This window comes from Eretmochelys imbricata, chromosome 11 (genome assembly GCF_965152235.1).
Source record: "Eretmochelys imbricata isolate rEreImb1 chromosome 11, rEreImb1.hap1, whole genome shotgun sequence".
Lineage (NCBI taxonomy): Eukaryota > Metazoa > Chordata > Testudines > Cheloniidae > Eretmochelys > Eretmochelys imbricata.
The window spans coordinates 10370537-10397538 of record NC_135582.1 but is presented as its reverse complement, the minus strand read 5'-3'; the positions used below and the strand labels follow the sequence as shown (position 1 = coordinate 10397538).

The 27002-nt window shown below is 43.0% G+C and overlaps 1 protein-coding gene across 1 annotated transcript in view; it reads right to left on the bottom strand.

Annotated features, from left to right (window-relative positions):
• SLC49A4 (solute carrier family 49 member 4) overlaps positions 1–27002 on the bottom strand; it is a 146553-nt gene that overhangs the window by 29035 nt on the left and 90516 nt on the right. The window contains exons 4-6 of the mRNA XM_077830200.1: positions 13725–13854; positions 6112–6220; positions 5397–5464 (exon numbers count right to left, since the gene is read on the bottom strand). Of these exons, the coding sequence (XP_077686326.1) occupies positions 5397–5464; positions 6112–6220; positions 13725–13854 (307 nt within the window). The remainder of the gene's footprint in view (positions 1–5396; positions 5465–6111; positions 6221–13724; positions 13855–27002) is intronic.

Below are 27002 nucleotides of genomic sequence, written 5' to 3'. Positions count from 1 at the left end.
AAAAAAGTACTTTTGTACTTTCTCCTATGCTGCCCCTGAGAATTGGGAAGAGCTCCCTGTAAACTTCTGCAAAACTAACTCATTATCCTCCTTCACAATCCGAGTGTGCTGTGATGCCTAGAAAAAGCTTGACAACATTTAGCCTGTCGGTATGCAGAGAACACAACCTATCATGCTTGCTCGTACTGTCTCCCTGTTTATTTATACTCCCCTCATTTGTTTCTATCAACCTGTATCCACCTGTTGTCTCATTTATTACTTTGATGGTAAGTTCTTTGAGGCAAGAACTGTCTTTTTGTTCTGTTTTTACAACACTCAGCACAATGAGGACCTGGTCCATGACTAAAGTTCCTGAACAGGACAGTAATTCAAATAAAAATGAATAATAATAATAACAATAATAATAATAATAATTCAAAACAATTCAGCCATTGGGAACACTGTCTCACTTTGGATAATTACAAGGGAAACTTAAAAGATAGTTCACATGGTGTTTTCAGCAGCTAAACGTATGAGGAAATTTTAATTTTTTTCCCCCAAAGCAGATCTCTCTCGGAACAAAATCACATCCTTACTTACATGGCTGCTTGCCAGTCAGTGGCATTTAGACTTGAGGGTGCATTGATCAATTAGTTTAGGGTGACTTGCTTGCTTATGTGCAAGTGTAAATATGTATTTATTTCATTCAAGCTAGACTGAAGAGCTAGGATCCATTTTTGTGGAAAAACTCAAACCTTTCCGGTTATTCTCAAATCCCCAATACTAATATCACTATGAAGTCATTGTAATAAAGAACAATATGCTCGGTATAACAAGAGGGTAAGTTGGGTCTTGTAAACCCAAATGAATCAATGATGAAGGTCTCAGTAAACAGGGCAAGCAGAAACCCTTGCACCTGGACACAAAACTAAGTAAGAACTATTGATTGTTGGGGTAGTCAATTTTTTTTGCACCTTTTGCATTTATTTAAAAAAAACAACAATCCAGCTGAGCACTGAACCCACAACACAATTAGTACTGCAACTGCTCTTTTCAAAAGGGATTTTAACACTGGTGCAAACTTAGAAAAAACACTGGAGAGAGAGAGAGAGATGTTATTCAATTTGCTAGTAATTTTTTGTAGTTCCCTTGCTATTATTTAAGTTATGTCTGAAGAACTTCTCCCCTCATGGATCAGTTTTTCTCCTCCTGTTGGATTGGGGTAGTGTGGTCCAGGAAGTTTGGAATTATGAAGACATTCTAACTTGTCTACTAATTGCCTTATTTTCCCCTGCTAAAAAAAGAGATAGGTGGGTATTTTAAAGTCCAATCCTCCATGGCCTGATATAAAAGGTAACACTATATACAGCTTGAAAGTTGGGAATGCCACCAATAAGTAATGGTTAACAGTTTATCTAGCATGGGAGTTTTATGAAATATTGGATCTTAAGACCACATCTTTCCTCTTATTCTGTCCTTCCTCTATTTCAATTCCGCACTGAACTTAGAAGTCAATAACTGGTAGAGCTAGAATCAATGCTGTATATCACCTTAAAGCTTGTAATCCCAGCTTTCAAATGGCATAGAGTATTAACTTCTAACTGCAGAAGTTTAGCTGTTGATGCTGGATTTGAAGTGGGGAAGAAGAAAGTAATCAGATTGACCCAACTTTAAAATCACAGGAGTCAGTTTATTTATTCATTTTTTTCTGTATTTTTGTCATTAAACATTAACTAATTATGTGAAACTTCTCAGAAGTGTCACAAAACATGAACTTCATATTTGTCCCATGGAGCAAAGTCCGAGGGGTTATTTTGCTGTCAACATCAGAAGTCCATTTCTAAAGCTGAGCGGGGCTACATATGCTGCATAATAAAAAAAGTGGATGAAATATCAGATTGGAGGTGGGAGGATGGGGAAAGATAATGGAGTCAGATATTTTCTCCACTTTACTGTACTGAGCAGTTGCAGCTGTGTTTTAATATAGAAAGATAAGCTGCTGTTGAAATTAGCAGTAACAGGCATCTAAGATTTTGCTGGAAGTTAAAGTTGACATTTGCCCCTTATTTGGCTCTAAGTTTCACAAAACTGTTGAATTAAACAAAAATGGAAAAAACATAACAAATAGGTCATACTCAGTCCTTTAAGGGCCTGTATTTCACCTCTGGTGAACTCAGTATGACTAGTAAAAATGCTTGCAAGACCTGTAAACTTTTCAGAGCACTAGTTTCACTCCAACGATCAGAAAGAAAATTTTTGTTCCCCAGTCTCAGCTGCTCTGTCACTTGCAACCATGCAGCAAAACACCAACACCACCCTGCACCCACAACTTCATATTCTACCATAATCTATTATCCCAAACCAGCACTTACGGTGGATGTGTGCATGTACTAAAGAAGAGGTAGTCCAGGATAGTAGGTGAGTATCCGCCTGTAATGGGGTCAAGACATATCACTGTGCCCTGTGCTCGTGGCATTATCTTTCATGACCAAGCAAATCCACCTGTGCTGGATCCTGCAGTTAAAGCCTAAATGTATGGTGCTGAGAAAAGTCTGTTGCTAGGGAAATTATCACCAAGTCAGCATTTTGACATCACTGCAGGATAAAAGCAGAAGGAAATGCTGGGCTGTGAAGGACAAAAATCCAGAAATATCTGTGATCATTAGCAAACGTGACAAGAAAAATTCTGGGGGAAAAAGGAGATAGATTTATGTTTCAGCATGATAATAAAACATGAATGTCACTCTTTAAAGTTGATATGCTTCAAACCAGTCTCATTCTACCTCTGCCAGCAAAGGGTACAACATCTGCCAATTGCCCAAAATATCCCAGACTTTTCCATCATTAAAATGCATCACACAAATTAACCAAACATGTCTAGTTCAGGATTGTGGGGGAGTAGAGAGAAGTGGGATTTATTTATATACCTTGTGGAGAAAAACTCCTCATACCACCAAAAGCAAAATAAAGTGATTTGGGTCCTGATTTTCAATATCCGCCTTCCTTTTGAAGGGGCACAATTTAATACCCACAGTGAATTGCAGGCACAAATGCTACCATTGCAGGCAGCAAACGGTTAAGATATCTACATGGTTGCATTTGCGTCATCAAAAACTGAAGCCAAGTTTGAAAAAACAGGCCCTTTATGTGCAGTTAAAGAATTAAATCATCTTCACGAAAGGGTAAAATTTTATCTAGACTTTATGGTTTGAGGAGAATAAAGTAAAACAACACTATCATTCTTAAATTGTAACATTTTTGGTTTTACAAATTAGCAGCTGGTAGAACAAAAAACCCCCCCAAAACCAAAAACCACCTTACCACAGGCTGTTAAGAGAGAGAGAGCTCCTTGCCTGATAAGTCACAGTCTTGACATTGAAATACATCAGCTTGTCAGACTTGACAAGAATCATTACCTACTTTTCCTAATTATAACTTTCAGCAGATTACAGTCAGTCATCACTGGTTCAATCCTACATAGATACCTGCTGAACAGGCCTAAGAGGAGGGAATCATCTATCAGAAATGACAAATCACCCTTGCCCACTTTTTGTGTGTGTGCAAACGCTACTGTTTGAACTATATATTGCCTGAATTGCAGAGACATATTTGGAAACAGATTATTAGCATTCTTTTAATTTACTCAAAAGCAAAGTTTTGAACTCTGCAAAATACTGACCTTGATATAAAGTTTGCAGTCAATTTTGCAGCAGTTACAGAGGCATTAAGCATTTTCTGAAACTAAAACTAGGCTATATATTAAATAAATTAATTTACCATAAAGGCTGAGATTTGCATTATGGGTCTGAATCAGCAAGTTCTTGCTAGAGAAGCTTAAGGCTAGAAAGGGTGCCCCTCTAGTGTTCAAGGGCCTCAACTGCAGTAGCAAAGGCTAGCCCATATGAGAGAGAATTCTGCATGAGTATTCACACTAGTTTTTCCATCATACTGCTTTTGCTGCATGGACATATGTTAATAGGTCATTATTTACCAAACACTACTTTTACAGTGCCAGGAGGGCTTTAAACTTTTCCCTATGGAGAAAAACAAGTCATAGACAAATCTAGCAATAGCTAACAATTGGTCCTCTGCAGGGATCCAATTGGATTATGTCCCTTGATTAGTAGGATTAAGCTCTTTGGCTAGTTAGCATTTGGAGTACTGTGGTGGGGGAGCTCAAATGTCTTTTTCCTTTTTCCATGGCTTTGGGGGAGCTTTCCCTCTTCCTCCTTTCTAGCTGTTAAGTGGAATAAGAGGTAGCAGGAGGAGAAACCCAATAAAAACAGCCACACGGGGTCAGACCAAAGGTCCATCTAGCCCAGTATCCTGTCTTCTGACAGTGGCCAACAGCAGGTGCCCCAGAGGGAATGAACAGAACAGGTAATCATCAAGTGATCCATCCTGTCGCACATTCCCAGTTTCTGGCAAACAGAGGCTAGGGACACCATCCCCAACCATCCTGGCTAATAACTATTGGTGGACTATCCTCCATGAACTTATCTAGTTTGAACATATAGTTTGTTATTTATTAGTTATACACATTGTTGTTGTACAGTACAAGTAGACAATAATCTCTGCCCCAAAAGAGCTTATTACAGTTTTGGGTCCCAATCCTGCAATGACCTCTGTGCAGACAGACTCCTGCACCCATGCAGCATTCATTGCAGAATCAGAGCCTCGGTAGTGAATAGAAAGAAAACAGATTTGTACTGGGAAATCCAGAGATGAGTGTAATGTAGTGGTTTTCTATTTTTTATTAACTTAAGTTATCAAAGGCCTCAAGGAAGGTGGTGGTTTTTGTTTTTTTTTTTTAAAACAAAACTTGGATGGAAAGAGTCTGGTAGCTTGATTTGGGAAGGGCATTCCTTTTCTCACTTTTTCACTCATAAATCCACATCTTCTCAGACGGTTGGTGGGGAGTGTCACTCCATACCCATGGTGGTAAAGAGGAGAGATGCTAGGAGCATTCTGTGTCCACGTATGTGGGAAGTGTGTTGTATTCTCAGCATCAAACACTCAGTGGATTAGATTGCTAGACAGGCATCGGCAGGAAATAGACACTGATGTTCTCTGATGCTTTTCAGAGGTGCTAAATTGGTTCTTCCCAAGATCAGGCAGCCTCCTTCTTACAAGGCTACCCTGAAAAGAACCGGATGGGAAGCCGTCTCAGGCATAACAATATGACTTCTTAAACTTGATGAGTGAGCAAATGGCTTTTCAACCCATGTAGTCCAATAACATGAAATATACAAATTACTGTACAAAAAGAAACAATACATCATCTTGGAGAGTCACATTTGCCATTTCAAATATTTCACTAATGATCAGAAATAAATTCAATTTATAGTCTTAAAAACCTGAGTGATCATTATAGCTGAAGAAAAATGAAGAACTGAAGGAGAGATCATTATTCCTACCTTGCCATTGCTATGCCAACAACACAGCCTCCAATTATGGACCAAAATCCAATCCAGCCCGCATCTACCTGATGGGAAACGGCATGGGGAAATGAAAGTGTTAAGGCTGAGAAAACAAGATGCTACTTTAAAAAAGGAGATGGGGGAAGGGAGGGTTACTGAAAAATCCTAGCAAAAAAACTGACTGACTTTTCTAAGAAACTCAAAGGGAATATAATTTACTTAAAAGGATATGGTCAAACAGTATATGCCCCAAATGTGACCTCTCTTTATATTGGAATCTGCTGGGGAATGTCATCTGGATTTCTATAATACCCTATTAGAAGCTTAAAAATAAAAATCTCTCTCTACTGATTTTTTCCTTTCAATTTGGCAAACATTGATTTTCTTTTCCTTCTCTATTTGTGAAGGTACAGCAGCCAACACTACTCCCTTTTATTTATTTGCCTCTTTAACATCAATAGGTGCGTAGAGCTCTGAAAATATGAACTGCCACTGTAGACTCAGCAGGGGGAGCCACAATAACTTTTGGTGATGTCAATGCTAAAAGTTTGTTTTGTTTTATGTTTCAGTAGTGAAGTGGTGCGTATATATTGATAGTTCCAGAAAACAGTGAGAAAAACTAAGGTAGGGAATATGTACATCAGCTCAAACACCATTACAAATCTAACAAAATACCTATGAAATAGAGCAGCTGCTGCATGTAAATACTTACTTGGCTGACATGAACTGGTGTTAATATCAAGTCCAGAACGCCAGACCAGCCTGCGAAAACACCCAACGGTATAGCATAGGCTAATGCAAGCATCAAAAACCGGAAATTGCTGTGAAGACAATATATATGCAGTTAGCTGCTGTTTGTATTAGAAATGGCTCAGATTAACTTCAAGAGTAAATTGTACCCTAGAATCTATATTCCACCCATTAAGCAGAAAAGTAGAAACCTAAAGAGTGAGTCAGAAAAAACAAGTATAGTATTTGGCTATTTCACTGAAATTCCAAGTGCTGAAATGTTACTGCCTGGCACCATGTTATTAAAGAAAAAGCATTTACTATGTACGTATCAATGGCACCTTCTTGATTTCTGGAACCTGCTAGGCTCTCAGACTTTCCTTGTCTTCACAAGAAATTCAGTTTGTTATGCTATTTGATTACATTGACAGTCTATGCAGTGTTAACATATTAAAAACCAATAAGCATAAATTCAGTCCGACAAAAGCATATTTCATGTATAAATTCAGATTCAGATTCTTCAAGCTACTCTTGCTGTTTGTTTTCGCTGAGAAAAGGAAATTTACTGCATTCTCTCCTGGCCCTACCAGCTTGTCACTTGCACTACACATCACAAATTTATTTTCGTAAAACTTATTTTCTACTTAACCAAAAACATAAAAATATTATAATCCAACTCTTTGGCATACTCATGCAGAACATAAACAACAATTTACAATTATATTGGAACGTTTATGCAAGGATCTCAAAGCACTCCGGCAAACAAACCTCTCTGTAAACTAAGTAAGTATTTTTCCATGTTTTCATAATAAGAGCCCAAGCTAAACTCATAAAATATGCACATGTAAAAGAAAACTGTGCACATAAATAATTTTGAGGCAGAAACTGGTTGTATGTATAATTAGCCATTTTTGCACATGTAAATACATATTTTAAACAAATTGCCTTATTTTGCTTGTGCACATGTATTGTGTTGGTACAATTTAGGTGCTTTTATTTGAAAATATGCCTTCAGTGACCTTTCCCCCAAGGTGACAGTGAGTTCACAGCAGAACGAGGAACAGAACCCAAGAATCCTGGCTCAGCAGTAGAACACCTTTCCTCCTATGAATGTATTTGGAATATAGTCCTGTTATTTGAAATCCCCACTTGTTTAAATGTTGCTGTTCCCATTTTCTGTAGAAGCATCATAGAAAAGTACAGTGAAAAACTCAATATTGTAAGTAATAAACTTTTCAGAACTTATTCATATGTTCCTCATATTCAATAAGGACAAACACAAAGTACTCCACTTAGGAAGGAACAATCAGTTGCACACATACAAAATGGGAAATGACTGCCTAGGAAGGAGTACTGCGGAAAGGGATCTGGGGGTCATAGTGGACCACAATTTAAATATGAGTCAACAGTGTAACACTGTTGCAAAAGAAGCAAACATCATTCTGGGATGTATTAGCAGCAGTGTTGTAAGCAAGACAGGAGAAATAATTCTTCCGCTCTACTCCACGCTGATTAGGTCTCAACTGGAGTATTGCGTCCAGTTCTGGGCACCACATTTCATGAAAGATGGGGTCAAATCAGAGAAAGTCCAGAGAAGAGCAACAAAAATGATTAAAGGTCTAGAAAACATGACCTATGAGGGAAGACTGAAAAAACTGGGTTTGTTTAGTATGGAGAAAAAAAGACTGAGAGGGGACATGATAACAGTTTTCAAGTACATAAAAGGTTGTTAGAAGGAAAAAGGAGAACTGTTCTCCTTAAACTCTGACGACAGGACAAGAAGCAATGGGCTTAAATTGCAGCAAGGGCGGTTTAGCTTGAAAAACTTCCTCTCAGGGTGGTTAAGCACTGGAATAAATTACCTAGGGAGGTTGTGGAATCTCCATCACTGGAGATTTTTAAGAGCAGGTTAGTCAAACACCTATCATGGATGGTTTAGATAATACTTAGTCCTGCCATGAGTGCAAGGGACTGGACTAGATGGCCTCTCAAGGGTTCTTCCAGTCCTACGATTCTAACCCAGTGTTTGTGAACTATTCACATTGGGTGTGTGGGGGAGACAAACGGAGTTATAGTTAACAAGATCCTCTAAACCAGCCAGTGGAAGAGAGTAACTGTAAGAAGCACTCATGGTAGTCTTGAAAGAGACTGGGTATCTATTTGGATACAAGTCAATGCCATTTACTCAACTTTCAAGGAAGATAACAGAAAGAAGAATGCTGAAACTTCAGGCAAGAATGAGAACCAACAATGTGCAAACTTAGAACCCAGAATCATTGCCTCAGGGAGACAAAATGACTGTCAACATTATTGGTGAAACAGGCCTCCAGTTCAAATACCCTATACTCTGAATAAGTCTACACATATTATTCAATTAATAGTACTTAATACCTTTTTCTTTCTTTGGGGACGAGGGAGAGGGGAACAGTAGCAAGAGTGGAAAACAACAGCAATTTAAACCATAAAAAGTGGTGGAGAGAGAGAGAGACACACACACACACAAGTCTAAGAATCTGTTCTAAAGAAATCAGGATTTTTTTCAGTTAAATAGATTCACCTTCACTGTTCATTGAAGGTGAAACAATAAAAGGTTTGTCACCATCTGCACCCTAAAAAGTTAAACCGGAGCTGACAAGACGAGTCCTAAAACAATCACCTAAAGCAACAGCATTACTGTAACTGACAGCACACACAAAACCTCTGCTGAGGCAGCTTGCTCTCCATATAAAGTATTCCGGTTTTGGAATAAAGAGGAAGATAGAAAATGGTGTCTTTACATTCAGCAACCCTAGTATTTCTAACTAAGGTTTGGATGGTGTTTATTTTATTGCTTACTTTTAGGGCTCTGTCCAAGGTAGTTACCCAAAGGATGTTCATGTAACCTAAAAAAGGCCTCCCTCAAAGCAGGTTCCATGGGACTGAAATTGATCAGCACCAGTTCCCTAAAAATGAAGGGATAATTTGGTAGTTCACACAATTATTGAAGCTGAGGAAAAGATCTTAGAATATTCGCTGAAATGTTCAGAATTTCAGAGGTCATGTTTGTTTTATTCCATGAGAAGATCTGAAGAACATAGCCAATGTTTACCTGGAGCCCTTTTTCTTTCACACAGCCTCTTCTCGAGCAAAGCAACTACATTACATAAACATGGCCTTCTCCCAATACCATTTGTCAGTTTCCTTCTAATAAAACAGTGCAAAGAAAGCCTAAACACAGGAGTAAGGTTATTTCATGTTCTCATTACAATTTTAAGGATGCATTCACAGTGTTTTCTACCATCATTCGTCTGTCATTTACTAGGCCCACTCTCTCCTCCTTGACTCTGGTCTACCTTGTGCAATCTTGGAAGTCTAAGAGGGCAGATTGCCTTTTGTACTCAGTGCTGCTATTTTCCAAAATTATTTCACATTTGGAAGGTCTGTCAATGTTTGCAGAATAAAATACAATATGGAAAATGTTCTACCTGTTTGGACACTTTCTAAAGAAGGGACAGAACTTGTTCCAAAATACTGTTTGTCAAATAGTCACAAATTCTGGGTACATGATTGCATATCTAGTCTTCCTTCTATACTGAAAAGAGACACTAACAGGGGAGGTTAAGTTGTAACCTACCTTGACGGTGGTCTCATCTGGAACATCTTGCCTTTTCTAGACTTTTGGCTATGAATCAGCTCCTCGGCTGTGGTATGGCTATTTTGCCAATGGATTCTGGCCATAAGCTGCTGTATCCAGCCCATGAGAATCACATCTATGAAAGGGGCTCCTCTGGTGACAGGTACCTATGCCACCCCCTGTACCAGCGTCAGGGACTTGAGGAGAGAAAAGGGTGCATAGCTGGGGCAATCTTATGTTATGCCAATCTTAAGCTGTCATTTTGTCTCCTTGGACCTATTAATAGACAATATGAGTTGCAGCAGCCTTTGGGCTACTTTAACATATACTTGGCTCTGTTTTCAGCAGCCCCAGCATCAGGGGGTAATGAAAAGGCGAATATAGCCAAAAATCTGACCATGCATATTTATCTTTGCAATTACTCCATCCAAAAATTTTACTGAAAAAACAAGCGTGTTGCTGCCTGTCACACTATCAACCACTGCATCCATACTCTACTGCATCCACACTCTTTCCCATCATAATATATATGTGCCTATGATAGGAAAGTTAGCATCAACCTTTTTTTATTAAAACTTTCTGCTGGAATATGGATCACCTTTAAAAAAAAAAAAAAAAAAACCTATTGCACACTACTATTCTCCATAAGGCAAGACTGTTCAGATGGGAGCCCTGTCAAAGTCAATCAGCTTCCTAGCAATAACCTTGGCAATGTCTATTTAGCACCAAGCTTATTCTGTAACCTCCTTTCTGGATGGAGATGTCATGTGAAACTATGACTTCTAGTTCATAAAGGAGCGATAGATACACAGAGTCCTTAGTTTTACGAGCTTTAGAATAGTTTACTTAGGTTCACCAAAATATTAAATGTATATAACTGGCTAATACGTTCAAGCTGCTTTAAAACTAAATATATTATTGTTAATTTGAAACATAAATATTTTAAACTATTTGCAGGTACTGGAATTTTTTTTTTCTACTGAAGCACTGTATGTACTGTTTCAGGGTAAAAAAAAAACATTGCTAAACTAAGGAGCTAATAAAAGGGTATTTATTCCAGTCTTGACTAGGGTATTGTAACAAGACTGGTGGCCCATTAAGTGAGTTGAGTTGAGCCGCCATATGTGAATATTCAGTTGCCTCTGAGCTGATGTTGTGAGACTGGGATCAAGTGGTTGCTTGAAGATCACCTTGCCTCCATAAGAGTCAGCAAGAAACTCACTTATTAGTGAGAGCGAAGAGAGTAGGTCGGCTCCTGGAGGAGTCCTCATGTCAGGGGAAAGAACCCAGATCATATGTGACTCCTAGGTAGATGGCTTGTGGAGTGTAATGCTGCAGGGAGCAGACTACAAAGGAGAAGGGAGCAGAGAGGCTCACCGTGATTCCAAGAAGGTGGGTTGCAAGGAGTACACAGGTTCCTGAAGAAGACAGTACATCAGAGTTAAAGGACATGACTGAGGTGTTGAACTTGTGTTAAACAGTTTTATTTTGAAGAAATAAAACTGAAGCCCAGAAGAAAATGATACAAACTAATGGCTGAAATGTTTTTTGGTGTATGGATTTGTGAGTTAGCCCACAGGCTAACCTGTATCAAATACAGATATGTATATCAGCAACATATGAAGGCAATCTCAAAATAGGGACCCTAACTCTGTAATCCAGGGAGTCAGGATTCTCCAGTGTTCATCAACTGCTCCCTAATTTACACAGCTCTGTCAGAAGAAATAGTCCCCGTCTCAAAGACTACAAAATGTAGATTAGACAGACACGGTTTGATGTCTAACACCACCGATGATGGATCTCTCTCACAGCACAGCAGATTCCGTACTTTTATAAATCCTTCTTCTTTGATGGATTATTGCTGAAAGGCTCCCCAAGAGAATTGTGTTTTGAATGATGAGATGGCGATTGTTTGGTGTGCAAAGGAAGAAAGAGTGCCTTGTGGAAGGGACAGCATGGAAGAATGTATAAGGGGAGGAAGATACATTTACTTAATAGCAATAGACAAACCTGACTCTTGAAAGTGATGTGTTAAAGCAGAAATAAGTTCACTATTTAACTGCAAGATATTTTTTATTAAGAAAGGTTTAGTGAATTGGTAATTCAGAGTTTTGCAGTTCGCTAGCTGACACTACAAGTATCCCAGATCCAGTGTTTACTGTACTGTGTACAACCAATTAGTTACAAGGCTCCCAAATGGAGTACTGTCAACAGAAATTTTATATTTCACCTGCAGAGTCAGTTGTTGTTTGGGTTTTTATTTGACAGTAACGTTTTTACAACTCATCCCTCAGGCAGGATTTCTCCCCATAGCAGTTTAGGCTCATAATGCAGCATTAATAAGTATGCTCAATGCCCTCAAGGGAACTGCTATTTTTTAATACCTCAAGTAGGTCACGTTACAGATTAACTGACCAATTCTGTTCTCACCTTTTCCTTCCTCACTGCCAACCTTCTCCAGAAAGGACACACTTTGGTGATTATCTTGCCTTGCACCTTCTGGTAACACAGTATGTCTACACTGCAATTAAAAACCTGCCTGGCCTGTGTCAGCTGACTCGGGCTGGTGGAGCTCAGGCTAAGGGGCTGTTTAATTGCAGTATAGACATTTGGGCTCAGGCTGGAGCCCAGACTCTAGGACCCTGTGAGGTGGAAGAGTCCCAGAGCCCAGACTTCAGCCTGAGCCAAAATGTCTACACTGCAATTAAACAGCCCCTTAGCCCGAGCCTCGTGAGCCCAAGTTAGCTGACACAGGTCAGCCATGGATGTCTAACTGCAGTTTGGACATAGCCTTAGCCAGGTTCCAAACAGCAGAAATTGAGCATTTCTGATTGGAAATGATTTCCCTAAAAACAAGAAGAAGAGAGAAATAATTTTTGCAGGCTTTAAATACAAGTAAAGAAGGCAGAGAGTCTATGACAAGTATGATTTTATTGCTCTCTAACAATTGCTTAGTAAAAAAGCTTCACAAATATTCCATCCTAGATAGTCCCTTTTACACACTAATTCTATTCCTGCTACTGACAGCCTGGTGGTAGACTGCTGCACATGAGCAGAGCTCCACTGAAGTCAACTGGACTGTGCATGAGCATAACAGTTCACTTTTGCGCTATCAGTTACGGGATCCAGGCCTTTAATATTACTTATTATTTGTATTACAGCAGTGCCGAGAGGACCCATCTGATATCAGGATGCCGTTGTGTTAGGTGCAATATGAGCACATAGAAAGAAATGGTCCCTGCAATGAAGAGTTTACAGTTTATATACACACAGACCAAGGGTGGGAGAAAGGAAGCAGCATTAGGACATTTTCTTCATAACAAAGTTAAAAAAACACCAAAAATGTTTAATTTGAGACCTTGCCCAGCAATATGACTTATTTTCCATTCCCCCATTTTGCATTTTAACACCATACGCAATTAACTGGACACAATAGGACAAATTCTGCCTTAGATGCATTTGTGTACTTCTCTCATCATAGTAAGGGCTGTGGGGCTCACATTTGAATGGGGAAATAGACCCCAAGTTACTCCAACATGAAGAGCAATGTTGGCAGCTTAAGAGCACTGAAAATAAAGAAAACAATTTAATGCTCAGTTATTCACAATGTTAAATTACCTCAACACTTTACAGTATACATCCCTTTAATTGTCTTGTAATTTAATTTCATTGTAACAAAATTATTATTTAGAGGCTGTGTTAACAAGACCACAACAGTGTTGATGCTGAGTGACTCTGATATGTGGTTTGCAATATTTTTGAAAATAGTTAATATTTAATGACTCCACTTTTTAACATCTAGTGTTCTTTCATGTCTATGTATTAATATTAAATTTGATTACAAAGCACTACAAATTAACTTGCTTGTTCTTCAGTGAGAAGATTAAAGCACATATTCTGTTGTTTTGCTTTTTAAATGTAGGTTTAAAAAAAGCTGAATTGGCTTTGAACTGTAAACCCAAGCTGTCCCAAAGAGAACCTACCTTAATAGCCTACAAAAACTTCTCCTATAGCTGAGCCGCTGACTAGCTGCAGCCACACTGGGAGGAAATGGAGGGCGTGATGGGAAGTAGGCTAGAGCTGCAGAAAATATCAGGGAGACCATTCCAAATTCTAAGAGTCAATTAAGAAAAACCACAGTAAGAGAGAAGTTTAACATTGTGATGGATTTTAACAGTAAAAGCTTATTTTAATACGATAAAGTTATTATCTAGCCTCTTTCATACAAAAATTGTATGCCAAATGCTTTACAAAGTTCAATAATAGAGCTACAGGTCTAAAACAATAGGAAGAGGAATTAAGGGAATATATTTTTAAACAAGATTGGGAGTCAATTAGGTAGATAGATATAGGCAAGTCATTGGCAATGGCAGGAGCTGCAGAGGTAAAGGCTTTTGCACCAACAGTTATAACACTACCTGAAGAGACAGAGAGGAGGCCAGTGCCAAGACGGACAAGGTCTGTGAGGCAGGCTGGAGCAGGTCTGCTTGTGGTTTTAAACACAAGGAGGATAATATCAAACTGGACCCATGTGGATAATTCTGAGAGTGTGAGGGCAGTGATGAGGTTACTTTTCATTGTGTGAGAAGACAGGTAGCAGTACATGCTAGAATTTGGACAGCTGGAACTTGGGGAAGCCCTAGAGCAATGAACTTCAGTAGTCACAGCACAGAGTGATGAAGACATGGAAAAAGAATTCAACAAAGGTAGAGTCAAGAGACAGCACACACAGAGAGTGTTACTGTGGTAACAGACAGATTTACAACATAAGAAGGAAAGTACAGTCAGTCATGTCCCAAGGAGAGAATGGACACAAATGGGAGAGAAATGAGGAAAGAGAGTTGTTTGCAGATGCTGCTTTTGCTCAACAGCAGTAGGTCTGTCTGTCAGAAATTTCAGTGTGGCAATTTGGGCCTGAACCTGCATGAGACACTCAGCAAGTCTCATGATCAGACTTTTTGAGAGAAAGCCATAAATGTTAATCAACCCCCAGCCCATCTAACATTTATAGGCGTTTACAATTTACACAGCATTCTCCCTATTCACAGGCTTAACCCTAGTATGCTAGTTTTCCTAAACTCTTAAAAACAGGATTCTTTACTACTGTATAGACAATTCTATAGCTATGGATTATGTCCTTTAAGGAGCACCTGGGATCCTATTACAAAGAAGTGATTCACCAATACTATTTGGAAATACAACCTAGAAATCCAGCAGTGCTGGGTACTGGATTGCTTTAGCTTCCTCCTCTCTAAATACCCTTTTTTAAAAAAAAAAATAATGTCAATACAGAGAGAGAAGGCACTTTGCCAACTGCTCTGCCGAATGAGGAGGAAATAATTCATGAAAGTGAAAAGTAAATGATACACAGGATCTGAATGGACCAGGTGGGAAAAAAACCAGAATAACTGTTTTAAGTTTGCTCTGTGGAAAAAAAATATATAAACACACAGGATTTCTTTTGAGGGTGAATTCTTATAGATTTGACCATTTTGTTCTCCAGCATCAAATACTAAATGATTCACTTTGGATGAAGCCGTGTTTCCTTTTCCTACTGCTGTCTCATCATAAAAGGATTGTTTTTGAGGGTGAAGGACACGTAGCTACCCCCACTTACACTAGAACACCACTGCCCTAGGCTATACAAATACTGTAAGTTCTATGCTGCTGTATATTATTGCCTTCAAGGAAACAAATGGTGAATAAGGAATTGGCTATATTGTAACTGAATAAACCCAGACTTAAAAAGAAGAAAAGAACTTTCTGTGATACTGGGGTGATGCCTAGAAAGGGAAGCAAGGTATGACAATAACAATTTTTTTAAAAAATGCCTTTTATTCCATTTTCAAAACAAGATTTCAGAATTACATGTGGACACATCCAAAAGATCATCTGGTTGGAGACAAATCTGGAGATTGGCTAAAGTACATTACTATTTAGCTATTACATACTATAACTATAAAACAGAAAGTTTAACTCTTTTTAAAATGTAAAGCATGTTGATTTAATATTTTAAAGAGCAGAGTAACACTTTTTCAAGTGCCTATTCTCCTTTAGGGGTACTGCTGAGATTTACCTGATGGTCCTTTTCATTAGAGCCAACTTCTCTTAGGTCATTTTTAAAATTATTTTAATAATCAGGTGGTCTCTGAAGTGTTTCCCTGCAACCTTTAGTATCTTCCCATCTTACATCTGCTACTCTGATGAACCTGCCTTGTAGTCACTGCCCTTTCACATAAAAAAAAGGAAAAACTTGTTTGAAATCTAGCCAAAAACAAAGGGGTCACTGCTATTAGGTAATAAAGGATCCTCATATCAATTTAGCCTTGTGTGCCCTACAATTTCAGGTCTATCTGAGGTTTAGGAGCCCAGAACAGAATCAGATTCTCACATGTCACAAAGGTGATGCACTGCTGTCCCCACCAGGAGGACCAAGAATAATGGGTTTGCCTTTGTCACTACCATCATTCATTATACCAAACTCTAGATCGGGGTAGGCGCAAACTATGGCCTGCAGGCCAGATCCAGCCCATCAGACCATTTAATCTGGCCCTCAGCTCTCACCAGGGAGAGGGGTCGAGGGTTTGCCCTGCTCTGTGTAGCTCCCAAGAAGCAGCCAGCATGACCCCCCTCCGGCTCCTCTGTAGTACACGAAGGCGTGGCCAGGCGGCTCTGCACACTGCCCCGTCTGCAGGCACCGCCCTTGCAGCTCCCATTGACCGTGGTTCCCAGCCAATGGGAGCTGCAGGGGTGGCACCTGCGGACGGGGCAGAGCGTAGAGCCACCTGGACGTGCCTCGGGGTCGGAGAGCGGATATGCTTCTGGGAGCTGCTTGCGGTAAGCACTGCCCAGAGCCTGAACCCCTGAGTTCCCCCATGCCCCAACCCCCTGACATAGCCCTGATCCCCCTCCCACCCTCCAAACCCCTCGATCCCAGCCCAGAGCCCCTTGTACCACAAGCCCCTCATCCCCAGCCCCACCCCAGAGCCCGCACCCCCAGCCCCCCGCCACAATGCCCCAACAGCCTGCCCCATCCCTGATCCCCCTCCTGCCTGCTGAACACATTGGTCTCAGCCCAGAGCACCCTCCTGCACCACAAACCCCTCACCTCGGCCCCACCACAGAGCCCTCACACCCCTCCCCCGTACTCCAACCCCCTGCCCCAGCCCTGATCCCACTCCCGCTCTCCAAACCCCTTGCTCCCAGCCTGGAGCCCCCTCCTGCACCCCAAACCCCTCACCCCCCTGCACCCCAACCCGGAGTCCCCACCCGCACACTGAACTCTTCATTTCTGGCCCCACCCCAGAGCCTGCACTCCCAGCCAGAGCCCTCACCCTTACCCCCAATTTCGTGAGCATTCATGGCCCGCCATACAATTTCCATATCCCGATGTGGCCCTCGGGCCAAAAAGTTTGCCCACCCCTGCTGTAGATCAATATTTCTAAAATGTGCCCACATGCAGCCAACCGGGGCTTTTTGTGCAGCCATGACAGCTTCCTGGGTGGTGATAGGGGAGGGAAGGGAAGCATCAGCCTCTCCCTCGTCCTCCTTGTTGCTCCTGGATGCACTAGGAGAAAGGTGGGGCACAACACTGCAGGAGCAAGGTGAGTTCTTGACCCACGTTGGAGCGATGGGGTTTGGGCGGCAGGCTCCAGCACTCCCAGCTCTAGCCATGCGGCCCTGGCCTCCAGCTGCAGCCTCCGGCCCCTGGTTTCAGCTGTGTGGCAGAAAGCGCAGGCTTCCGGCTCCAGTCCCAGGCTCTGGCCACACAGTGGCAGGCACTGGCCAAAGGTGCCAACCTCCAGCCTCAGCTGCACGGCAGTGGGCTCCAACCAGGGGGCTTTGGCTGCGGGCAGCAGGTGCTGGCCATTGGCTCTAGCCATGGAGCTTCAGTCAGCCTCTGGCCCAGTTCCAGCCATGTGGTAGCGGCCCCGGGCTCCAACCATGTGGCCCTAGCCCCTGGTGCTGATCCCCTGCCCCAGCTGCACGGCAGCAGGCGCCGCCCACAGCTCTGGCCATGCAGCCCCAGTCCCTGGCATCGATCCCCTATCCCAGATGAATGGCAGCAGGGGCCCACCCACAGCTCTGGCTGCGCGGCAGCAGGCTCCGATCCCTGGCTCCACCCACGCAGTTCCTGTCCCCAGCTCTAGGTTCTGGCTGCAGGCACTGAGCCCCAGCCCTGGTTGCATGGCAGCAGATACCAGGTCCTGGTTCTGATCACGCGACAGTGGTCATTACCCACCTCCATCGCCCCTGGCCCCTGCTGCTTTCCAGGCCTCACATCCATCTCCCTCATTTCCGCTGGGCCCCTGCTGCCTCCACTTTCACCCTCCCCCACCATCCAAGGCTTAATGGAACCTGAGGTTTGATGAGAAAAGTGATATTAACAAACATGCAAGTATCACTTTTCACAGCAGACTTACTGGCTATTTGTGGAAAAGTGATACTTGTATGTTTGTTAATATCACTTATCACTTTTCATAGCCTCCCAGGTAGCTACTAAATGTGCTGTGATATTAACAAATATACAAATATAACTTGTCAAAGCAAGCCCCAGGACCCATTAAGCCCTGGATGACGGGGCTGAAGGGGAAGACAGCATTATTTGTGTGATTGAGTCTGCCAAAAAATCCTACAAATATAAATTACAATGATTTGGATGTGAATCTGTGCATATTTAATTGTTTTTTCTAAAGTTAAGTAAGTATTTTAGGGAAAAAGTGTCAGTGCGGCCACCAGTGAGAGTTGGTGGCTGGACTCTGAGGCCACCAAAAATGTTGTTGTGAGAACTGCTGCTCTAGATAAAGAAGAAAAGCAAGCCCAGGCCAAGTTCACCAGCTTATTGTTAGAGTTTAACAATAAGAGAAAGACATGGGAAAAGGTCAGATATAAGGGATGTACTGTAAGTGCCAAGGGAATTGCAGTCAGAGACAAGAGCTCCTCAACAGTAACTGACTGCCTTCCTCCTGACAGTTCTTTCAGCAACACTGGATGGATCCACCGAAGCACTTGAAACAAGAAGGGAGAACAAGAACCGTCAACAAACTAATGGGCAGGAAATGCTACGCTGAGCATGGAGCTGTATGTCTTTTGCTGAAGAGTGAATCTCTAATGCCTCATGAAAGCAATCTGAGTACCATGCCACAATGACCTGTACACAAGGGGTCCCCAGTATACATTGGGATTGTTCTTGAAAAGGGCAATGGATACCAAAATGACATATACCGGAGAATTTTTCCCCATAAGAAATAATGGAATAAGGGGAAGATGTGTTCACAGCTTCACCACACTTGCCTATGACAATGCTTTTTCACCTAAACAGTGTACCTTTTTACAATGACAGGTTATACAGTACACATTTTACACATAAAACATTGAATAAAATAATGCAGAACTCTACTAACACTGTTCAAACACATAGAACATTTGAATACAGTAAATAAGTACAGTAATACAGTATAAAATAGTGTCAATTCTGCTAAACTTGGGTAGGGGCGGTGGCTGGGTTTTCTTGGGCTGGCTTTTTGGTTGCAGAAATCTTAAAAAGGATTGTATCGACGTCTGCTCTCCTGCATGAATCTTTAAGTGATACATCTCTCTGTAGCAAGTCACTGCATCACTGAGAGCCCTGGAGACTTTGGCAGACTGTTCACGAAAAGGATAACCGCTCAGTATGATTTCCATCATCTCATCCAGCAATCTAAAGAAATGGGAGAGATTCTTTGTCATCAGACTCCTGGCTTCCTTCCCTATGTCATCATCGTCATTGTTCTTGCTTTCTTTGGATATCCGTTGTTGGTCCAGCTCAATCAGTTCCTCATTTGTCAGTTGCTCAGTGTGAGACTCCAACAACTCTTGTACATCCTCCTCCTCCTCGAACATCCTTCACCAACTTGACAATTTCTTGCTCGAGAACAGGAACAGCATCAAATCTTCCCACGACGTGTCAATGTTTTCCACACCATTCAAGATGTTATAGGACTTCCAAAACTCCTTTACACTGGGCTTTCCTTCACCTGCCGTCTCCTTAATCAGCATGGAGAACATCCTCCATAGGTAATAAGCCTTGAATGTAGCCAGCAGACACAAGTACAGTACTGTACTGTACAAAAGGGGAAGGTGTTCCAATTCATGACGGATATGCAGATGTAACCACAGGACCAATGTAAATTGGAACACGGGTTCCCCTATTGATGAGTGACGGATATCCGAAACAATGGATAAGGGGGAAGATGTATACTAGAAACCCCCTGTATGTCAAAGTGAAGAGATGGCCCCCACTCAGCCTGAGAAATGGGCACCTGGCTAGTTGAGTAGGCTCTAAATGGGAAAGGGAAAGTTTTATATTCAGAGGTACAAGTATCTTTGGTGAAAGGTATTTATCCTTTTGAAAAGGTATATCCAGACTTAAAAAGCCCTAATCCTGTACTGAATTGCAATGCAATAAGGAAAGAATCTACAACGCTGTAATAATAAATGTGATGGGTTTAATTTCATGCTCAGGAAAATGAATGGCTAATAGCTCTGGTTAGAGCCAACAGCAAGGCAAACTTCCCCATGCAGTTCGTGTAATGCAACTTGATTTTGATCTGAACATCCCTACTATTTCAGTCATGGGGTTCAGAATATGGTACGCAAATATGACAATAGGACGCCATGATAATTCAGCTGAGCTCTTAGTGCAAGAAACACCACTCCTTAAACAGAGATAGGGAAGGGAATGGTTCAGAGAAAGATTGTAAAGCAGATCTATGTATACTTACAGCCTCATCCATCATTACACAAAATATGCTTTAGAAAAATAATATGCTTTTGCCATGCCACCAATCCAAGGTTAACAACTCTTGTAGTATATCCAAAATCTCAAAGTGAGAGCTGCACCATGGCCCAATGGCTATGCCAAAGGAATGGGTGTTAAGAGATGCGAGTTCCATTCTTAGGTGCCCCACTAGCTTCCTATGTGACTTTAAGCAAGTCCCTTAATCTCTCCATTTCCCCATCTGTTAAATGGGAAGAATGATATCTATCACCTTTGTGGTGCTTTCAGGTCTGCAGGTAAATAGAGCTATATAATTGATAAGTATTATTGTTACACAGTATGGGGCAGATTCTCTCCCATATCTGAGCTCCATGGGTTGCAGGGGAGTGAGGATGCGGCCATGAGGGAGCAAGTTACAGCTCTCGAATTCTGTGGGCTATACTGTCTCACCCCAGTCTCTTTCCTATGTTGTCCAGGGTGATTGTGTCTTGAGCCAGCTCTGCCACCTTTTAACTAGCTGACAGTTTCCCCACAACCAGCAGAATTCTCTACTGGGCAATTATATCCAGGATCCAGCTTCCATTCACTATGTGAGTGGTGCAATGACACATCACTAACACAGCAGGTGAAGTCAGACAGAAAAATCCAGTTGTGTGTTTAAAAGTCTGCTGAATAAAGTAAAAAGCTTACAGCAGCCTTATTAAATGTTGCTCCCCAGGAAATTTAAAGGATGCAACACAATATTTCTGCACCCATGACAATACTACCCACAAGTCTGAAGGAGGGATTCTCCTAAAAACCATTTCCATTTCAGGAACGCAGAAAATCTGTGCTACCTACCATTAAGTTCTTCATCAACATTACTACTATAGAGCTCCACTGAGCCATGGGGCCAGCAAAAGGGACATCAATTTTCCCTTGCACTCCTTTCTTGTGAACCATTACTTTGATCCGCCATGGAACCTTTCGGGTGCGACATCTTATCTGCCTCTTAAAGAGGCTGTAGCCCAAAATTGTACTTCCCTGCAGTTTCAAGACATCTGGCTCCAGAAAAGAGTGAGTCACTCAATAGGAAAAAAAACAGTTACTAACCTTTCCGTAACTTCTGTTCTTCGAGATGTGTTGCTCATGTCCATTCCGTGTTGGATGTGTGTGCGCCATGTGCACCGTCGCCAGAGATTTTCCCTTAGTGGTATCCGTCAGGCTGTCTCTAAACACCCTCTGGTGCCATGTACTCATGCGCCAGTATGAGGGGCCTGGAGGGTCCCAGACCCTTTCAGTTCCCTCCTGCCCGCAACTCTGACAGAGAGGCAGGAGGGTAGGTCACAGAATGGACATGAATAACACATCTCAAAGAACAAGTTAAGGAAAGGTTAGTAGCCATTTTTTCTTCTTCGAGTGCTCGGAGTTCATGGGTTATGGACATGCATATTGCAACACTGCTCTTCCAAACTTGGCATTATCTCTGGACTGCTGAGTGATGGCGTAGTAGTGGGAGGAGAAGGTATGTACTGATGACCAGGTTGCAGCTCTGCAAATGTCCTGGATCAGGATCTGGGCCAGAAACGCCACTTTGCTTGAGCTCTTGTCAAATGAGTGGTCAAGATAGCACATACGAATACAGGAGGTGATCCAGGATGAGATTCTCTGGGCTGAGACCAGTAGGCCTTTCATCCTGTCTGCTACTGCCATGAAGAGCTGCATGGATTTACAGAACAGCTTGGTCCTATCAACATAGAAGGCCAGGGCGCACCTAATGTCCAGTGAGTGGAGATACCACTCCTCTGAATTCCTGTGCGGTTTCGGGAAGAAAACTGGCACGAAAATATACTGGTTACTATGAAACTGCAAGATCACCTTTGGGAGAAATACCAGGAGCGGGTGCAGTTGAACCTTGTCCTTAATGAACACCATATACAGGGGTTCTGACGTAAGGGCCCTAATTTCTGAGGCTCTCCTGGCTTAGGTAATTGCCACCAGGAAGGCTATCTTAAGAGAGATCTGACAAACGGCACAATGCCAGCAGCTCAAAGGAAGGGCCCATGAGAGTCTTGACAGAACCAGATTTAGGTCCCACAGTGGAATCAATTCACAAATTTGAGCGTCAAGTCTCTATCTCTTTGAGAAAGCGGATGGACACTTCATGAGAGAACACAGACTTACTATTTACTGGAGAATGGAAGGCTGAGATTGCCGCTAGATGTACTTTGACTGATGAAAAGGCCAGACCTTTTTGTTTCAGATGGAGCAGGTATTCCAGCACAGACCGGAGGGATGACTGGGTCGGTGAGAGTCCTTGTTGGGACGACCACACGGAGAAGAGCTTCCACTTGGCTAGGTAGGTTGCTCTAGTAAACGATTTTCTACTACCTAACAAGACCAGGTGGACTTGCTCTGAGCAGGCGTGTCCCTCCAGGTTCAACCATGAAACTTCCACGCAGTCATGTGGAGGGACCCAAGGTTCAGGTGGAGTAAATGGCTGGCTGTGGTTTTGCAAGATCAGGTCCAGGGCAGGGGTCCAGAAACATACCAAACCAGTGCTGTTGTGGCCATGCAGAGGCTACACAAATAACCTGTGCCTTGTCTTACTTGACTTTCAGAAGGATCTTGTGCTCCAGAAGAACTGGGGGAAAACGCATAGAACAGGAGGGGTCTGTTCATGGAAGCAGGAAAGCATCTGAGAGGGAGCCTGGGCTGTGACTGCACAGTGAGCAAAACTGCGGACATTTCCTGTTCTGTCTTGTTGTGAACCAGTCTACCTGGGGAGACCCCCACCTCTGGAAGATGGATCTGGTCACATTTGGGTGAAGGTACCACTTGTGGTGAGAAAAGAAAGACCTGCTGAGGTGATCTGCCAGAGTGTTCCAGGCTCCCAGAAGATGGGAAGCTTCGAGGTGGATGGAGCATTTCATACAGAAGTCTCACAGGAGAATGGCCTCCTGGCATAGGGTAGAGGATTGTCCTCCTCCCCATCTGCTGATGTAAAACATGGCTGCCACGTTGTTCATGAGCACTCACACAACTTAGCCCATGATCTGGGTAGGAACACTTGGCATGCTAGGTGGACCATTCTGAGCTCTTTGATGTTTATGTGTAGGGAGAGCTCTTCCTGGGATCATAGGCCCCGAGTCCTGAGGTGCTCAAGATGAGCCCTCCTTCCCCCAACCTAGGTTGGATGCAATCGAAATTAAGAATGCTGAAGGCTGGGAGGTGACAAAGAGAATGCCCACTGCCACTGATCGGGGATCTTTCCACCAGTTGAAGGAGGCAAGGACTGGGGCAGGAATCATAAGCACCCTGTTCAAGTGGTATTGATTTAGTGCATACATGGAGGCCAACCAAGTTTGCAGTGGTCTAAGTCGCAGTCTTGCATGCTGCACCATGGAAGTGCATGCTGCCATGTGGTCCAAAAGTTTGAAGTAAAATGAGACTGTCATGATGGGGTGCGTCTTGATGTTGGATATCAAAGCGAACATTGTCTGGAATCAAGCCTCTGATAGGAAGGCTCTGGCCTAGCTCAAGTCTAGCGCTGCCCCGATAAACTCTATTCTCTGAATAGAAACGAGAGTCATTTTTCGCTTGTTTATCAACAGATCCAGCATGGAAGGTGGCTTGAACGAGGTTGATGTTGTTTTTCACTTGAGCCTTTGAGTGGCCATTGATCAGCCAACAGTTGAGGTATGGGTAGACTTGAATGCCTCACTGCCTGAGTAAGGCTGCTACCACTGCCATGCATTTTGTGAAAACCTGAGGGGCTGCTGACAAACCAAATGGAAGAAGGGTGAACTGGTAATGGGTCTGGTTTACAATAAACCCGAGGAACCTTCTGTGGCCTTGGAAGGTGGAAATGTGGAAATAGGCGTCTTTTAAGTCGAGGGCAGCATACCAGTCACCTGGATCCAGGGATGGGATGATGGAGGTGTCATAAATATAAAGGGAAGGGTAAACCCCTTTAAAATCCCTCCTGGCCAGAGGAAAAATCCTCTCATCTGTAAAGGGTTAAGAAGCTAAAGGTAACCTCGATGGCACCTGACCAAAATGACCAATGAGGAGACAAGATACTTTCAAAAGCTGGGAGGAGGGAGAGAAACAAAGGGTCTGTGTCTGTCGGTATGCTGCTTTTGCCGGGGATAGACCAGGAATGGAGTCTTAGAACTTTTAGTAAGTAATCTAGCTAGGTATGTGTTAGATTATGATTTCTTTAAATGGCTGAGAAAAGAATTGTGCTGAATAGAATGACTATTTCTGTCTGTGTGTCTTTTTTGTAACTTAAGGTTTTGCCTAGAGGGATTCTCTATGTTTTGAATCTAATTACCCTGTAAGGTATCTACCATCCTGATTTTACAGAGGTAATTCCTTTACTTCTATTTACTTCTATTTCTATTAAAAGTCTTCTTGTAAGAAAACTGAATGCTTTTTCATTCTTCTCAGATCCAAGGGTTTGGATCTGTGGTCACCTAAGCAAATTGGTGAGGATTTTTACCAAACCTTTCCCAGGAAGTGGGGTGCAAGGGTTGGGAGGATTTTGGGGGGAAAGACGTGTCCAAACTACACTTCCCAGCAAACCCAGTTAGAGTGTGGTGGTGGCAGTGGATATTCCCAGGACAAAGGATAAAATTAATTTGTACCTTGGGGAGGTTTTAACCTAAGCCGGTAAAAGTAAGCTTAGGAGGTTTTCATGCAGGTCCCCACATCTGTACCCTAGAGTTCAGAGTGGGGGAGGAACCTTGACAGGAGGTCAGGGAGACCATGTGGCACCTCAGTTTCTTGAGATAATTGTTGAGACGACAAGAGGTCCACCATGCGTCAAAGACCCCCTTTGGCTTTTGGGAGTAGGAAATATCGGAAGTAAAACCCTTTTCCTCTCAAATCCTGAGGTACCTCTTCCACAGCCCCCAACTGCAGGAGGGCTTGCACCTCTTGGGCTAGAAGTTTCTCATGAGAAGGGTCCCTAAAGAGGGATGGCGGGTGGTAAGGAGGGGTGGAAGAAAACTGAAGGGTGTACCTTCCCTCCACCATACTCAGTACCCAACAGTCTGAAGTGATGAAGAACCACGCCGGACTGAAGTAGGAGAGATGGTCCGAAAACAAAAGGGGGGCAGGATGCGAAGCAGGAACAGGTTTCGTGCCCTCAAGCACACCTTCAGAAGTCCTGTTTGGGGCCTCCTGCATGTCTGTGTAACCCCGGTAGTGAGGATAAGGTAGAGGGGAAGCGGCTCCTTCACTTGTAACCCCTGCTCCTTTTCTTGAACAAGTCCTGCCAAGGCAGTAGGGCCGAGAAGTGGGCTGGCCACTGAGGCCTGAAGTGCTTCCTTGAAGGCCCAAAGATCTGAGCGTAGCCCTGGAGTTTTTCAGACAGTGGAGCTTTGAGTTTGTCTGTTCTGAAAATAGGAACTTACACTTCAAGGGAAGATCCTGGATTGACTGCTGGACTTCCAGTGGTAACCCTGATGATTGGAGCTAGAAGCAACTTCTTATGACAACAGCCAAAGCTATTGTTCTGGCCGCAGCATCAGTTGTGTCTAGGGCCACCTGGAGGGAGGCTCTGGGTATGGTCTTCCTTTCCTCCATGAGGGCGGAAAACTCTTGCTTAGAATCCTGAAGCAGCAAGTGTTTAAACTTTGCCATGGAGTCCCAAAAGTTGTAATCATACCTCCCCAGCAAGGCTTGTTGGTTGGAAATGCAAAGCTGTAACCCACTCGTCTAGCTTCTTCAAGTCCTTCTGCTTGGGAGTCATGCCTAACTACCCTTGTCTGTCCCTCTCATTTGCCGCTGTGATCACCAGGGACCAGGGAGGAGGGTGGGAGTACAGGTATTAGTACCCCTTGGCCACTACATAATATTTTTACTCTGCCCTCTTTGATGTGGGGGGGGAGGCTGGGCTCTGCCACAGTGCTCAGACCAGACCCATAACGGTCTCATTGAGGGGTAGGGCCACCTTTGATGGGACAGCCATGGCCCAAATGTCAATGAGGCAATCTAAGGACTCTTTAAGAACCTCCACCTCTAGCCCCAGGTTGGCAGCCACACTTTTTAGAAGCTCCTGATGAGCTCTAAAATTGTCCCATGGCACCGAGCTGCTTAGTCCTGCGCCAGCTTCATCTGAGGTGGAGGAGGAAGAGGCCTGCACGGGGGGGAGGGGAGGAGGAAGGGGCCTTCCTCTTCTTCTTCAGCCACAATTACATCTCCCAGGACTAAGTCCGAGTAGGAACAGCTGGACCAAGGACCTGGTACTGGGGGGAAAGCTCCACAGATTCCAGTACAGCCACTGGACCTTCACTGGCCACTGTCCTCCAGGCCAGGTACCAGCGGGGGGACCCACACCGAGATCCAGTGGGATGTAGGATGGGTAGTGGTGGCTCTGACTCCAAGGAGGAGTCCTCTTGGGGATACCAGGGAGAAACGGGTACCCTTTGCTTCCATCAGTCAGTCCCGAGGGTCTGGGGATCAGTGCCAGATCAGGGAAGCCCTCACCAACGACAGGAGAGCCGGTCTGCCTCTT